The sequence below is a fragment of the Thalassophryne amazonica genome, chromosome 4 (assembly GCF_902500255.1).
Source record: "Thalassophryne amazonica chromosome 4, fThaAma1.1, whole genome shotgun sequence".
Classification (NCBI taxonomy): Eukaryota; Metazoa; Chordata; class Actinopteri; order Batrachoidiformes; family Batrachoididae; genus Thalassophryne; species Thalassophryne amazonica.
The window spans coordinates 83,398,262-83,415,633 of record NC_047106.1 but is presented as its reverse complement, the minus strand read 5'-3'; the positions used below and the strand labels follow the sequence as shown (position 1 = coordinate 83,415,633).

Below are 17,372 nucleotides of genomic sequence, written 5' to 3'. Positions count from 1 at the left end.
GTGTGTGTGTACGTGTGTGTGTGTGTGTGTGTGTGTACGTATGTGTGTGTGTGTGTGTGTGTGTACGTATGTGTGTGTGTGTGTGTACGTATGTGTGTACGTATGTGTGTACGTATGTGTGTACGTGTGTACGTATGTGTGTACGTATGTGTGTACGTATGTGTGTACGTGTGTACGTATATGTGTGTACGTATGTGTGTACGTGTGTGTGTATATGTGTGTACGTATGTGTGTACGTGTGTGTGTATATGTGTGTACGTGTGTGTGTATATGTGTGTACGTATGTGTGTACGTGTGTGTGTATATGTGTATATATATGTGTGTACGTGTGTGTGTATATGTGTATATGTAAGAGACCTATTGTTCGCTGATGATTGCGCGCTCAACGCAGCTACAGAACAGAAGATGCAGCATGAAATGGATTGCTTCTCGAGAGCATGCGACAATTTCGGTCTCACCATCAGCACCAAAAAGACCGAAGTTATGTACCAACCAGCACCTGGAAAACTATACCAAGAACCCCACATCACAGTGACAGGACAGAATCTGCAGGCGGTCGACAACTTTACATACCTGGGTAGCACCCTGTCTCGCGCAGTCAACATTGATGCAGAAATCAACAACAGGGTTGCAAAAGCCAGCGCCTCATTTGGAAGGCTCCGTGAGAATGTCTGGGAATGGAGAGGACTTAGCATTACCACCGAGCTGAAGGTCTATCGTGCAGTGGTTCTAACCACCCTGCTCTATGCCAGTGAGACCTGGACTGTCTACAGCAGACATGCCAAGCAGCTCAACCACTTTCATATGAGCTGTCTCCGTCGCCTCCCCCACATTAGGTGGCAGGACAAAGCCGGCCTCCCAGCATCTACACCCTCCTGCAGAAGACGCAAGTCAGATGGACTGGCCATGTAATCAGAATGCCAGACACTCGACTGCCAAAGCAGCTCCTGTATGGAGAATTGTGCCAGGGCAAGCGCTCTGTTGGGGGGCAGAAGAAACGCTACAAAGACTGTCTCAAAGCGTCCCTGAAAAACCTGGGCTTTGAGCTCACCTCCTGGGAAACGCTTGCCCACAACCACCCTCAGTGGCACAGCAAGACCACCAGTGGTGCCCGCACAGACGTGTGTGTGTGCATGTGTATGTGTGCGTGTGTGCGCGCGCGCGTGTGTGTGTGCGCGCGTGTGTGCGCGCACGTGCGTGTGTGTGTGCGCGCGCGCGCGCGTGTGTGTGTGTGTATATACGAGGTCTGTTAGAAAAGTATCCGACATTATTTTTTTCAAAAACTATATGGATTTGAATCACGTGTGATTACATCACACATGCTTGAACCCTCGTGGGCATGCAAGAGTTTTTTCACGCCTGTTGGTTACTTCATTCGCCTGTGGGCAGTCTTTGAGTGAGGAGTGGCCCACCCTCTCGTCGTTTTTTCATTGTTTAGGAATGGCTTAGAGACTGCTGCTTTGTTTGATCAAAATTTTTTCAAAACTGTAAGGCACAACTGAGTGGACACCATTCGATAAATTCAGCTGGTTTTCGGTAAAAATTTTAATGGCTAATGAGAGATTTTGGTCTGGTAGTGTCGCTTTAAGGACGGCCCATGGTGCCTGACAGCGATCTGCGCTTCGAGGCGGCAGCGTCTCGCCGTTTCAAGTTGAAAACTTCCACATTTCAGGCTCTGTTGACCCAGTAAGTCGTCAGAGAACTTTCAGAAGAAGTCGGCATGAGGAGTTTATTCGGACATTCCATTGTTAATGGACATTTTATAATGAAAGAACGTGCGGGCAGAGTCGCATGTCGGGCCGGACCCGACCGCGGGGGGTCGCGACAGGAAAAACACCTCCGTTGGAAACCTTAAGGGGCAAGTTGGAACATGCCCAAGCTGTTAAACAATTTCTCAGTTACTCACTTGTTGAAAGCCATCAAAAGCCGCCTGAATTTTACAAATGGTTTTCAACACGGAGGTGTTTTTCCTGTCGCGGCGCACACAGATTCGCCGAGTCGTCACGGAAACGACTCAGCGAATTTGTGCGCACGTCTTTCATTAAAAAATGTCCTTAAACAGTGGAATGTCCGCATAATGTCCTCATGCCGGCCTCTTCTGAATCTTCTCTGTTCTCTCACGACGTCCTGGGTGAATTAAGCCTTAAATTAGGATGTTTTCAGGTCGAAACAGGCCGACGACGGCGCCTGGAAGCGCTGCGCGACGTCCCGCTCCGTGGGAAGTCCTTACACCGACAGAAACACCCCATAATCTCTCATTAGCCGTTAAACTTTTCACCGAAAACCAGCTAAATTTCTCGAATAGTGTCCACTCGGATATTCCTCACAGGTCCAGAAAAAATTTTGATAAAGCAACACGCGCTGTCTCGAGCAGCGTGTGAAACAAAGGAATTCAGCCAAGAGGGCTGGAACACATCTCACTCGAGGCCTACCCAGAGGGAAATGACGTCACGACGCGTGAAAAAACTCACGCATGCGCACGAGGGTTCAAGCATGATTGGTGTAATCGCACGTCATTCAAATCCATATAGTTAAAAAAAAATAAGTGTTGGTTTCTTATCTAATAGCCCTCGTATACGAGTGTGTGTAATTATGTATGTATGTTTGTGTAGGTGTATGTTGGTGTGTGTATACATGTATACTGTATATGTATGTAAATATGTATGTAGACGAAGACACGGTGTTCACTTGCTATGTTTATGATAATGGGATTTGAGTTTGTGTTGTTAAATGTGTTTGTAGCATGGCCCAAGCAGAGGGTCACCCCTTAGAGTCTGGTCTGCTTGAGGTTTCTTCCTCAGTACATCAGAGAGATTTTCCTTACCACTATTGCCTGTGTGCTTGCTCTGGGGGTTGGTAATGTGCATATATATATGTATGTATGTATATATATATGGGGTGGGCATTTATAAGCTTTGCTTCTGCTCACCCCCTTTTGGTCACACTTGTCACTGTGGAATTGTCTTGTGTATCAGTTTTTGTTATTGACGAGTTGTGTGCCAAATAAATAAGTTCAAGTTCAAAGTTCAAACTGTACTTTCATGGCTTAAATGATGTCATCATGTGTAAATTACTTCATAGCAAGTTACTTCCGTAAGAAAAGTAATTAATATGCATTTGACTTGTGTTCAACACAGCAGAACAGGAAAAACTAAGCTCTGATATCCTTCATTCGTCAGGGTTTGGAACATTGTCAGCACTGGGAATGTAAAGAAATGATTGATTTCCAAATTAATCAATATTTGATATTATTTTTCATTATTTTTGTCCACATTATTTTTCATGGTGGTGTTTCAAAAAAAATTCTGGACTGATGAGGGCTATTGTTATAGGGGAAATACTGTAGACTGATTGTCAACCATGTAATTCTTGTTAAATGTTCAGGGCAAAAACTAGATAGCATAAGTTAAATCTGTTATTTGCTTTTGATTACTTAATCATAATGTCACTTGTGGTCTTCACTGCTCAGACTGAGTGCGGCTGTCAGTTCACATCCAAACTGGAGGGCATGTTTCGGGATATGAGCATCTCTAACACCACTATGGATGAGTTTAGACAACATCTACAGACAACTGGGGTGAGGAAACGCTGTCAACTCATCCTGTCATAGACCTGCAGACTTGTCATCTGTAATAAGTACATCCAGCTTGATTCCCTTGTTGCCCTGGTACATAGGCATTATGAAAATGTAGCTAAGTGTCCTTGTTGTGCAAATACATGCTGATTTCCAGTTTATGCTCTTCACATGGCTTTTAGTCTTTCATTTTCATTCTTTGACTTTTTTTCTTATGCATAGCACATTTCACATAACTACAAAGTCCTTTTTTGTATGATGCAGTTGAACCCTGAGATTGTTTCTGTGTATTTTACAATGTTAGGTATCACTGGGTGGGGTTGATCTGATCGTGAGAGTCTTGACCACAGGATACTGGCCAACACAATCAGCAACTCCCAAGTGTAACATTCCCCCTTCACCACGCCATGCATTTGAAGTCTTTAGGAGGTTGGTCTATAAGCATTTCAAGAAAGTAACTGGTTTTCAACCTGCTTGTTTGTTTAGAAAGAGCATTTCTACTATATTCCTGTGTTTGGAATTCCGATTCAGATTGAAGTCTTACTAAGAACATTCCTATCTGCTATGACTTCTGGTCACAGGTAGACACACAGCTGGTTCTATTTTCCTAACCAGTCCTGGAAGATGAGGTTTTATCACTTGTAGAACTGTAATTAATGTTTGTAACTGGTGTGCACCGTTAATTAATTACTTTTGAGCTATTACAAAATATGTGAATATTTACCGGTATATTGATTCAGGTGAATTGTCGATTTGTAGTAAATGACTTTGTGGACGTTCGTTTTGCTTGTAGATTTTATCTTGGAAAGCACAGTGGCAGACAGCTCACACTGCAGCACCACATGGGCTCTGCAGACCTAAACGCCACCTTTTACGGCCCCATCAAAAAGGTATGTGCTACCCAAAAGGAATGTTGCACCATTCAGACTGTCAGTTTTACTGGGTTTTTTGATCTTACATGTGTATGTTTATCGACACAGAAACTTTAATGGGTAGCTTCACATAAATGTACTTACAGTGCTGTGAAAAAGTGTTTGCCCCCTTGACCCTTTACATGTTAGATTTTTATTAGGACATCCAAAAACAAAACAAAAATTCAGGCCTTGTATATTAGAATTTCAAAAATCATGCTCTTTAAACTCACAGTGAAAGTAAATCTCTGCAGTTTGATAGAAATTAATTAAAAATCTAAAAGCCAAAATGATGGTGTGAATAAGTAACTGCCACCTTTTAGTATAGCACATGTAAACCATCACTTTTATATACAGTTTTCTTCTGACAAGTGTTTGCGTGGGTTTCCTCCGGGTGCTCCGGTTTCCTCCCACATCCAAAGACATGCGGGTTAGGTGGATTGGAATCTTTGAAATTGTCCGTAGGTGTGTGTGTGTGGGTGTGTCTGTGTTTGTTTCTGTTTGTGGCCCTGCGACAGACTGGCATCCTGTCCTGGGTGTACCCCGCCTTGCGCCCTATGACTGCTGGGATAGGCTCCAGCCCCCCGCGACCCTTAATTGGACTAAGTGGTAGAAGTTGAATGAATGAATGTGAAGTCAGGGGATGGATACATGTACATTCCCAAGACACTGACTATGTCTTGGACATTATTTACATGAATTATGAAGAAATACAACCAGTATAGCACTCTGTGGTAAATCTGTGTGGAGTAGATAGTTCTCAAAAACTGAGTGACTATATAAAGAAGTGAAGAGTGAGGAAAGCCACCAAGACAACCCTTTCTGTGGCTGTGATTGAAGAAATTGTGTAAAGTGCAGGTTTTGAGTGTTGCATCACCAGTTAGACAGCTTCATGATGAAGCGGTATAGAGAAGGTTTCTATAAAAAAGGGGGGGAAAAAAACACTTGAAAGTTCAGCTACAATTTGCCAGAAGGCACATTGGCGATTCAAGCATAGATTTGATGTTTTGTTGAAAGAGAATTATTCTCTGTGCAACTCCACTATGAAGGCAGGAGTGGTGATACAAAATGCAAAACTTGCACTTTGCACAACTATACAATTCTTCCTGCCGCATACAGAAAAAATAACAAATTTCTAAAGGAAAATAACAGAGGAAACTTTAGAAAATTTTAGAAAGGATTTAAGGTATCAAAACTGGAGTGACATTTATATTGAGGACAATCAATCTTATGAATCTTTCATTTCTGTTATTTCCAATTTATATGATAAACGCTCTTTGGTGTTAAAAGTTGGAAATAAGCAAAATGTTGACAAACCTTGGATCACTAAGGCATTGCAAAATGCCTATAAAAAGAAAAATTTTCTGTATAAGCAGTTTTACTAACTAGTAACTAACTAAAATTATTCGATCTTGATTCATTGGAAAAAATAAAACATTAAGGGTATGTGGAAGCTTTTAAATGAAATCATAAATAAGAAAAAATGTTGTTAAAGAATATCCTGCCTTTTTTGCACAAATACTGATACAGCTGTTAGGGGAATTAAAGCTATAGCAGATCACTTTGATTATTTTGTTAATGTGGGTAAAAATTTAGCAAATTCAATTGTATCTTCTAAAATGTGCTCTTTGGATTACATAAAAAACAATCAAATTCAGGATTCATTGTTCATTAAAGAAACTGATTAATAATTTTGATATGTTTTGATTAAAGATATTATTGATTGTATTGTTAAACCTTTCATGTATATTTGTAACTTGTCACTAATGACTGGGAAATTTCCATTCAGAATGAAATTAGCTAAAGTGATACCGCTGTTTAAATCTGGTGACAAACATGTCACAAATTATAGGCCAGTCACACTCTTACCAAAATTTTTCACAAATTTTGGAAAAGTTATTTGTAAAAATGTTAAATGATTTCATAACTAAACATCGTGTACTTGGTGAACAGCAATATGGTTTCAGGAAAAATCACACTCCTTTACTGGCTGTAATTGATTTTGTTGAACAGGTTACAAATACAATTGAAAATAAGCAATATACTTTAGATGACTGGATAGCTGGCAATTATACAATAGGTATCAGTGTGTCAGTATTGATGGGACAAACTCTGAATTTCTGAAAATTACTTGTGGGGTGCACCAGGGTTCAGTTCTGGGGCCGTTGATGTTTCTTTTATATGTAGGGCTGTGAAAACTCAGTGGATCCACAGGATTCTGCGGATTTCATCATGGGGAGGGTGGGGTGGAGTGTTAGCTAGTGTTGTACTGTTTAATCGTGATCATCACAGTTTTTAAAATGCTTATCGCAAAGCGTTCTCTTTTTTTACGACATCGTGTAAGTTTTATAAGTCCGTGGACACTGATCTGTGTGTTACAGATACAAATCAGTTTCCTCAGATCCACAGAGTTTCGTGGAGGGAAAATGCCACTCAAAGTGTAGCTGTTAGGCAGTTGTCGTAAAGCAGGACTGGTTGGTTGCTGCGGCGACGCTGTGTGGCTCCTATGCGGCACTTAAGCTAAATGTAGCATGTGTTCATCTCAAACTTTTAGAGCTTTCAAGTTTTTAAAGGAAGATTTGTGCAGCATGTCTGTGTCACAGAGCGACGTCGCACAGAGAGAAGATGGCAGGAAAGACGGTTTGAAAAAGTCTTATAAGGATAAGAATCCGTGGAATTGTCGCTGGCTTCATCAACACACCTGAAAGATAAAAGAAACAGAAAAAGTGAACTGTGCCCTCTCAGGAAACATGATAAGAACTTTTCTCTGCCTGGAAAATAAACATTCTGCTGTTCAAACAGGATTTTAGACAAGATTGTGACTTTTTTCACTAATCTAGACTTTCTTTCATTGTAAAAAAGACATTGTGGCTTTGAATGGATTTAGGCTGCATGAATTTACACAAGAATGTGACTTTTTACTATGTTATTAATATTTTACCATGATTTTCCAAATATTCTAAAAGCTTTAGCTGTGGTTTTTGAAATGCTGTAACAGTCTTTTCAGTCTTCTTAAATTTCATGTAGTTTAATTGTTCTGAGTTAGTGCATAATTTGGTTTACAGTTAAAAGGAAAATCATTCCAGGTCCTGCTTCCACATCATATTCTGTTATTTCAACATGATCATTGACAGGTCAAATAAAAGGTTGAATGTAGGATCATTTAAATATGCACTAATTTTGAGATTTGTTCTTCCAGGAGATGCTGAAAAAGTATCATTAGATAAAAATTGAATTCTGGGGCCCCACAGGGCCCTAGACCCCAGCTCCTGGACGCTGCACCCCCCCAAGATCCCCTGTAAATGTTCCTCGGATTTCACAATTTTCATTTCACAGCCCTGTATATGTTAATGACATATGTTTAGTTTCCAAGTCCGTCAGTTGTATTTTGTTTGCTGATGACACAACAGTGTTTTGTAGTGGGGATCATTTGGGGCTGACCTTGGACATGCTGGAGAAGGAGTTACAGAAGTTTAAACAATGGTTTGATTCAAACAAATTAGCGCTTCATTTTGGTAAAACTAAGTCCAGGAATTTGTACAGAAACTTATCACTACATGATATTGAAATTGTAACTGATACTAAATTTCTTGGAGTTATTGATGATAAACTGAGCTGGAAAACACATTAAGTTTGTGAAATCTAAAATATCAAAAGCCATTGCAGTCTTGCATAAAGCAGAAGATTTCATTTTCCAACACTCACTATTTTATATCATTCATTGCTCGTTCCATATATGACCTATTGTATTGAGGTATGGGGCAATACATATAAAACTAATACTAATCCAATATTTTTGTTGCAGAAGGCTATAAGAGTTATTTGTAACAAATCATATTGTGAGCCAACTAATCCATTATTTGCCTGTTTACATATTCAAAAATTTTGGGACTTGGTTGATTACATCACAATACAAATTATGTATAAAGTTAAAAATGAACTGTTGCCGCAACATCTCCAGGATCTGTTTAAACTGAGGGAATCCAGTTATAATTGAGTGGAATATTATTTTTTAAGAAATTAAGGTTCCGAACTACTGCAAAAAGTCATTGTGTTTCTAACTGTCCTGGCAGTATTAAAGTACTTGGTACTTTGATTGAGTTTGTAAATTTGAGTTCATTTACTAATATTGCACTTTTTTTGTATTTATTATCATGGGTGTGTGTGTGTGTGTGTGTGTGTGTGTGTATATATATATATATATATATGTGTGTGTGTGTGTGTGTGTGTGTGTGTGTGTGTGTGTGTGTGTGTGTGTGTGTGTGTGTGTGTGTGTGTGTGTGTAAATTACAGCACAACCAGAAGAAGGATTGACTATCTCTTCAAAATGAGGCAAATGATAATAATGAATAATGCACCTCCAATCGTGGCCCAAATATGACTACAAGCAGTATGGAGAATTGCATCAAATATTCCAGCTGTGTGTGTGTGCCATGATTAACTGCATTAGCCAACCACCCCAGACAAGTCGATTTATACTGTCTGACTGATGAAGAATTGATTTGAGAGGACTTTCAGTAAAACATGTTGTGCCAAGAGAAACAGAAGATTTAATTCTTGCTCCTCAAATGTTAACAGGAGGATGGTTCAGAAGTTGGGGTAGGAGGAGCCCAGGTCACAGGCTCCAACACAAGAAAGCACATCCTGCAAGTCTCCACCTTCCAGATGACCATTCTTATGCTTTTCAATAACAGGGAGAAGTCTACTTTTGAGGTAAAATAAATAATAGTATTTCAACACTGCATAGTGCTAACTTAGTGGCTCACTTTACTGTTCCCACTGTCACAAGTTTTTGACTTTTTAGTTTTGAAGTTTGAAACTTCCCTGCTTAAAAAAAATACAAACAATCTGTTGATTTCCAGTAGATGTCTTTGGCAAGAGAGGTTCTTGGTCAGGGTTTGAAGATATTGAACACAACAGAAAGCTCAAGAAAAATTGCAGCAAAGGCAGTCTGGTGACAGCTGCATTTGTGGGACATTAGCTTGTCTCATGTCAGACGGTTTCTGAAGTAACTGGGAGGTTTTTGCAGGGACGTCATGTCCTGAACAATGACTGGTTATGTGAGGAGAGAATATGAAAGTGGATACAAATATTTTATCTTATGTCATTTTTGAGGGCATGAAAGTGCGTTTGTCAGAGACACAGTTAGCGAAGCTGAAAGAGTTGCTGTTTGAGTGGCTGGCTGAGGATTAGCCCCACCAGAAGTACTTGTGCTGAAATATATACTCAAGATCCTGAAATACCCAAGACATTTTAGAGCCGTATTATTAACCATACAAACCATGAATTAGATGTAAAGGTTTTAATTCATACATTTCTCCTCATAATCGTTTTGGTTTTAAAATTATTGAATAAACCTTGGGCCCCATTTCTAAATATTTTTAAATACCGTATTTTCCGGACTATAAGTCGCACCGGAGTATAAGTCGCACCAGCCACTTTATCCATTATAAAGAAAAACAAACCATAAATAAGTCGCACCGGAGTATAAGTCGCACCAGCCACTTTATCCATTATAAAGAAAAATAAACCATAAATAAGGTCCTCTGGACTATAAGTCCCATGGACATACAGGTATGTTAACATGAAAAGTTCAGATGATAATATTGTGACGGCTATCGTTTTCGGATGCATATTTCACCAGTCGCAACTTGTAATCTGCAGAGTATGATTTTCTTTTTGGTGGCATTTTTTCGGGCCTTCTCCGTTGTCTTGTTAAGTTATCAGTAACGTTAAAATTTTTATTTTTCTATGGTAGTCAGAAGTCGCAGGAACAGTTACACAAGCCTCGAGTGCCCTCTCGTGAGCTGCATTTTACCTACAGATATGTTTGTATTTTGCGGACCACATTGCGAGCCGAACCATGCAGCACCTACCTGCGCAGCTCATGACCACCCAGCGGTGTCGATCCAGCTCCTTCCAAGTGCAGACGCTAATCCTCCGCCGTCGCTCAGTGCTCCCATGCAGCTCTCAGCGTCAACTCTGCTCACAGTGATATCCAAGGGTTGAAGCTGTCTTGTTAGCCGTCCCGGAATAAACACCATGTTCGTCTGCTTCAAACGCTATTCACAATCATCGACGCCAGCTCCTTCCAAGTGCACACGCTAATCCTCCGCCGTCGCTCACCCAATGCTCCCACGCAGCTCTCAGCGTCAACTTAAACACTCTGCTCACATTGATATCCAAGGGTTGAAGCTGTTCTGTTCGCCAAGCCGGAATAACAGCAAGCACCGAGTTCGTCAGCTTCACACGCTGTGGGTGAGGTGAGGAATACGCATCCAAAGTTCTGTTCTCTGATTGGTTATCGCGACCAGCGTGAACTATAGGATGGCCGTCATACTACAGTGCCCATGATGCATTGCATTTCCTTTTCCGGTGGCCATTTTAAAACATAGATCGACTCTGTCACGTAAAATTGTTTTGTTACAGTAAATTAATTGAGATCCTACCGGTATATTTTTCATTTATAAGTCGCACCGGAGTATAGGTCGCACCCCCGGCCAAAACATGTAAAAAAGTGCGACTTATAGTCCGGAAAATACGGTAAATTCCACGTCCATGCTTCTCTGTCTACTGTATCTTATTTTTTGTTGTCTTGATTTCTAAAACCTGGTCTCTGCGTAGGAGATCCAACAGGAGACGGACATCCCAGAAAGAGAGCTGGTGCGAGCACTGCAGTCATTGGCCTGTGGCAAGCCCACCCAGAGAGTTCTCACCAAAGAGCCAAAATCTAAGGAGATTGAAAATGGCCATGTGTTTACAGTCAACGACCAGTTTACCTCCAAACTGCACCGTGTCAAGATCCAGACAGGTACACATGTGCACAGTGGTGGCATCATTATGTTGTTGTGGGACCTGTCTACAATATGGTGCATTTTCTCAAAGAGGGAGGACTGTGCTGCAAAACATGCATGTCTTCGGCATTGCGTACATGCTACAGCATTTTGGAGGGCACTCTGTGCAAAACATCTGTTTGTCCACAGTTCACCTCAACATATTTGTCTGACACTTGTCATAGTCTGGACCACATCATGTGCGTTACACTTGCAAGTCCAGTTTGTTTTACTTGGGTGAGCGCTCTGAGCCATGATCTGAGCCGGGCTGTTGCTGCATGTCTGACCCATAGACTGTATATATGCTGTGCAAAGCCTGCGTTACCTCACTGTAGGCTTTCTATAGCGCTGATATGAAGCCCCAGACTGGGCTGTGTTCTGGGCATTGTCATGTTCACAGCAGCAGTATGATGAACTCAATGCATAAAGGGGTGGAACATTGGTGGCTCTGTGTGTGAGATGAATGAAGCCTCTTAGTCTGATCAAGCTAACCTGGGTTCAGATTAGCAGGATTGGACTACCGTACGGTAGTCGTGGACAAGGAAACTATATACAGAGACCAAAACTGTTTTTTTTTTTTTTTTTTTGTCTGTTTTTTTGTGTGTAGCAGACTGTAAACCTATTTGTACATTTGTGCATTTGAGCCCTGCGGGAATGTGCTCACTTTTGGAGCCAGTCACAAGTGGCCAGTCACTGCTCTTCCACATTGGCTTCATCTTACGGTGTTGGGGTTTGCCGCTTGGTGTGACCAAGCGGGGAAAAAATAAAGATGAGTCCAGTTTTCTGTATAGCAAAGCCTCATTTGCAGCTGATTAAAAGATTGTTTTATATTAAGCTTCCTTTTTAACAGATTTCTAAAAGCATTGTGTCTATGGTGCAGGGACACAGATTTGCAGAGATGGCACATTAATTATGAGTACAAAAACACAGGTCCACTGACCGAACATCACTGACATATCTGTTTAATATTATAATTGCTAATTGGATAATACTGCCTTCATTTCATTCAGCAACATTTGGATTAAAAAAGGGTCTGGGGTGTCAGTTTATTGATGAACGTGCATCGTAGCCACTAGAGCGCCAAAACCACAAAATATGTCCTCTTATCATATGTGCAGTATGATTGCCAAATCCAGAATGGTGCTAATTAGGACAAGTGTAACTTGTGGAGATGGAGTGAAGTAATTACCAGAAATCATTATTATTTTGCAGTTTTATTATGCGCCATATAACAGAATTCATGCATTTTGTGGTTTCCACCAATAGCTGGTGTAAAATGTAGCTTTACTAATAAGAAAAATATTAGACTTCATAGATTATCATTGACTAAAATTGTTTATCTCTGCTGTTCAGCATTATGATGTCCCAGAGTAAATGCTTTAAAACTGTCAAATCATTCGGAGAATGTGTTCTCCTTTAGCTTCGACTCGCAGTAAATTTCTTTGTTGTTGTATCTCCCAGTGGCTGCTAAACAGGGCGAGTCAGACCCAGAGAGGAAGGAAACACGGCAGAAAGTGGACGACGACAGGAAGCACGAGATTGAAGCCGCCATCGTTCGCATAATGAAGTCCCGAAAGAAGATGCAACACAACGTTCTAGTCGCAGAGGTCAGTCAGCTAACTTCAGTTTTACATTTGTGTTCTTTCCCTGAAGCATCCAGTGATGAATTTTGAAATTGAGTACAGCCACACAACAAAAATTAGGTTTCCACTGAGGCTGAAATCAAGCAGCACTGTTTTTCTTAGTTGACCAGATGGTCAATAAAAACATTCCACAGTTAAAGTAATACAAATACTTTTGATATGTCTTTGGTTTCAACCATATTGTAATTTTGAAAAGGAAAGAAACTCAGAAAATTCATGAACTAGAATATATTTTACAACACTGTTGTAGTGCACCCGCAGCAGTTGAGCTTTTTGACGTTGCATTACTGAGTAAGCTTTGGATGAAAGTGAGTCAAAAACTATGAGAGTATGGAGTATTATTAATGTCCTTTATATAAATGACAATATTTTCATGGTTATGTGGAGGGACCTGCAAATCTTGCACTTTTAATTTACATATTATTTATACAATAGTATTTAAAATAAAGAAAGTTGTCAGTTATCTAACATTAGGAATAAATTGTGGCAAAGACTGGATATGTATCAAATGCAAGATCTTGTCTGAAAATGTAGCATCAAACCTTAGTAGCCCCTTGATAAAAGTATTAAAACTCCATAAATGTATGGCTATAATAAGCCTCCATTCCACAATGAAAAATTACCATATCTGCCACCTCTGGTAGCATATTTTCCCCTAAAGTGCTTTATTGTGAAAGGATAGCGCAACTGTTGCAGTGCGCTAACTAACATTAGCAGGCCAGTGGGGCTAGTTTAATGTTAAGGGGTTTTCCAAAAGCATATTTGCACATTATAAACATGTTTTGTCAGGAAGCTCCTTTAAAACATTGCATGTACAAGATATTTTCTGTCACGTATGTAGCAACACATGATAAAGAACAGTGGCTCAAAACAATGCCTGGCAGTTGGATGTTACATCTTGGAGCAGGTCCACCAATTACAATACTAAATATGTGCAGTTTGTGTTTATGTAATAATGACGATGGAAGTTGCAAGATGGAGTGATTTTTGTTATTTTGCTTGATGTCTCCACAGGTCACACAGCAGTTGCGAGCACGATTCCTCCCTAGTCCTGTAGTCATCAAGAAGCGCATTGAAGGACTTATTGAGAGGGAATATTTGGCACGAACACCAGAGGACCGCAAAGTGTACACCTACGTAGCATAGAACAAGTGAATTCAATGAAACCTAACATGAAGTGCAACTGAGAGCCTTGGTTCCCCCCCCCCCCCTCCTTTTTTTTTTTCCTTTTTTTTTCTCCCCCCTGTGGACTGCTATAAGTTGAATGAACTTGGAAGTGCTTTTCATCACTGATTCTGGGAAACACTGGGAAGTTTAATTTTTCTTCCAGATAAATGTGTAAAAAAAACAAAAAAAATAAATAGCAATGCAAAGGGGTTAAGAAATTTTCTCACAAAATTAGAGTTTAGCAGAGAGAATTGAATGGAGGGGGATCTAGTTTTGTACAAAATCCATACTTCTTGTGGCCTTTGGAGAGAAATGGTTGAGCCTGTTTGCCAACTAATCATGTGCTGTTCTTAAAGGATCCAGAATGAGCTGAAAACATGTTATAAAAGAAACATGCAACTACAGGGAGACCATGTAAACATTTGAATTCACTCCCCTGTTTTAAATGTTCATGTCAATGTGTTATGTTTGTGTTTGTGGCACAATACTGGTTGTACAGGTTGATGGGCACTCTCAGCCTTTCCCTCCGAGAGGATTTTTAAGACGAGGACAAATCGGCAACTGGTGCAGACCTGGTATGCAACAGCAGTAAATAGTTTTTGAGTACTTGAGAAAACATGGAGTGCTTAATTTATGTTGCAAATGTCTGTTTTGAGGTTTTAATGTCCGAAGATGTAATGCGCCTCACATAGCTGAAATATTTAATGCCAGATTCAGATACAATACTTGGACCAGGTCTGTACTCACAGTTGGAGAGATCAACAGCTGTACCTCCGCAGCATGCTTTTTAATGAGACAGTCAGGGGAAATAGAAGCTCCACAAAGGTTTGGTCTCATAACACATTTTTCACTTCAGGCCTGCTGTACAATTGGCCAATGAAACGTCTCCTGTCCTTAAAGTTAGAAGGTTCCATGCAGGTATCGAAGATTACTTCCTTTTTTTTCCTCTCCATTCATAACTGCATTTGAACAGGTGGAACCAGTCTAGCACCATGTTCCAATGTGTACAAATTGTAAAATAATTATTGTACTCACGCCGAAGGTGGATTGTACAGGGCCTTGTTTTCATCATTAAATGTAGAATAAAGAAAAGTGATTATTGCATTTATATATATATATATATATATATATCGATGAGAACATTTCAGCTATATATCTTGTATCTAAGTAAAGAGTAATTCATGTCTTCCCAAAATTGTCCTTGCAGGCTACTGAAAACTTTGATGTTATTTATTTATTTATTTACTTGTGTACTTACTACTTTTATATTGGTGATAAGACATAATTGTAGTTTGGGGGAATTAACAAAAACAGCGAATGTCCTTGGACATTAGCAAGCTCGTCATCTTGTCTTTGTTTTAAGATGTTCCTTGGTACATTTAGATTAATCTTAATCTTTCTTTTGGCTACCTTCATTTGCTCAAGGTCACTACAGCAGATCAGATATAGATTAATGCATGACATTACTGTGTCACCACTTACCAGACACCAAATCTCCTAAATTTCAGATTTCCAAGATACTTCATCTGTCTATTTAGCATATTAATTTTACCATTGTCATGCTCTCAGAAATTGCAGCAAAGAAGCATCCCCACAGCATATTGCTGCAGCCACCATGCTCCATGGTCAGGATAGTGTGTTCATAATGTGCAGTATTTGGCTCAAACTTGACCTCTTCAGACCATAGGACATCATCCAACTACCTTTGCTCACACACTCATTTCTCTCTGAAGCAGGTGTGCTGACTGACGCCATTTGAAAACTGCAGTAATGCAGCATGTGAAGATGTGCATGAAGGAACATCTGTAAAGGGGGGCCATACTAAAATAAATGGAGTGAAATGGGGCCTAAAATTATGGTACATTTTGTTACATGCACTCAATTATGACGAAACGAACTTTATATTATAGATTACTCGCATAGCGGGCACACTGCTTTAAGCAGAGATAGCTGTTATTTACGTCAGGTGGCAGCACTTTCTTGTGTCCTTAAAGGAGTATTATAGCATAAGAGTTTTATGGCCTTACGTGGTTTGGGTGGGCTAATAAGGTATGTATTTCATGAAATTAACGTTTATTATTGACATTTTGTAATTATTTACCCCATTTTGTGATTATCAGTCCTCATTTCATTATATTTTGTCCATTTCATATTTTAGTGTTGCTATGTAAAGGGAGATAATTGGTGGTGTTATTTGTTACAATTACAGAATCTGACCAGGTGAATTCGTGCATTTCATCACAGAAGATTTAATAGCACTGATAACACAAACTACGTAAAAGGCAACTATTACGTAAATGTATAATGGTATACAGTAGTGTTCAGAATAATAGTAGTGCTATGTGACTAAAAAAAATTAATCCAGGTTTTGAGTATATTTCTTATTGTTACATGGGAAACAAGGTACCAGTAGATTCTCACAAATCCAATAAGACCAAGCATTCATGATATGCACACTCTTAAGGCTATGAAATTGGGCTATTAGTAAAAAAAAAATGTAGAAATGGGGGTGTTCACAATAATAGTAGTGTGTCGTTCAGTCATGAGTTCGTCAGTTTTGTGGAACAAACAGGTGTGAATCAGGTGTCCCCTATTTAAGGATGAAGCCAGCACCTGTTGAACATGCTTCTCTCTGAAAGCCTGAGGAAAATGGGATGTTCAAGACATTGTTCAGAAGAACAGTGTAGTTCGATTAAAAAGTTGATTGGAGAGGGGAAAACATACGCAGGTGCAAAAAATTATAGGCTGTTCATCTACAATGATCTCCAATGCTTTAAAATGGACAAAAAAAACATGCGTGGAAGAAAACGGAAAACAACCATCAAAATGGATAGAAAAATAACCAGAATGGCAAAGGCTCACCCATTGATTAGCTCCAGGGTGATCAAAGACAGTCTGGAGTTACCTGTAAGTGCTGTGACAGTTAGAAGATGCCTGTGTGAAGCTAATTTATTTGCAAGAATCCCCCGCAAAGTCCCTCTGTTAAATAAAAGACATGCAGAAGAGGTTACAATTTGCCAAAGAACACATCAACTGACATAAAGAGAAATGGAGGAATATTTTCTGGACTGATGAGAGTAAAATTTTATTTTATTATTTTCTGGGGGGGGTCCAAGGGCCGCAGACAGTTTGTGAGACGACCCCCAAACTCTGAATTCAAGCCACAGTTCACAGTGAAGCATGGTGGTGCAAGCATCATGATATGGGCATGTTTCTTCTACTGTGGTGTTGGGCCTATATATCA

The 17,372-nt window shown here is 39.9% G+C and overlaps 1 protein-coding gene across 1 annotated transcript in view; it reads left to right on the top strand.

The window, feature by feature from the left end:
* Positions 1-15,232, top strand: part of cul3b (cullin 3b) — a 114,017-nt gene extending 98,785 nt beyond the window's left edge. Inside the window, exons 10-16 of the mRNA XM_034168187.1 lie at positions 3,470-3,577; positions 3,879-4,003; positions 4,368-4,464; positions 9,064-9,198; positions 11,110-11,296; positions 12,780-12,925; positions 13,976-15,232. Coding sequence (XP_034024078.1) covers positions 3,470-3,577; positions 3,879-4,003; positions 4,368-4,464; positions 9,064-9,198; positions 11,110-11,296; positions 12,780-12,925; positions 13,976-14,107 — 930 coding nt within the window. The 3' untranslated portion in view covers positions 14,108-15,232. The remainder of the gene's footprint in view (positions 1-3,469; positions 3,578-3,878; positions 4,004-4,367; positions 4,465-9,063; positions 9,199-11,109; positions 11,297-12,779; positions 12,926-13,975) is intronic.
* The last annotated feature ends 2,140 nt before the right edge of the window (positions 15,233-17,372 follow it).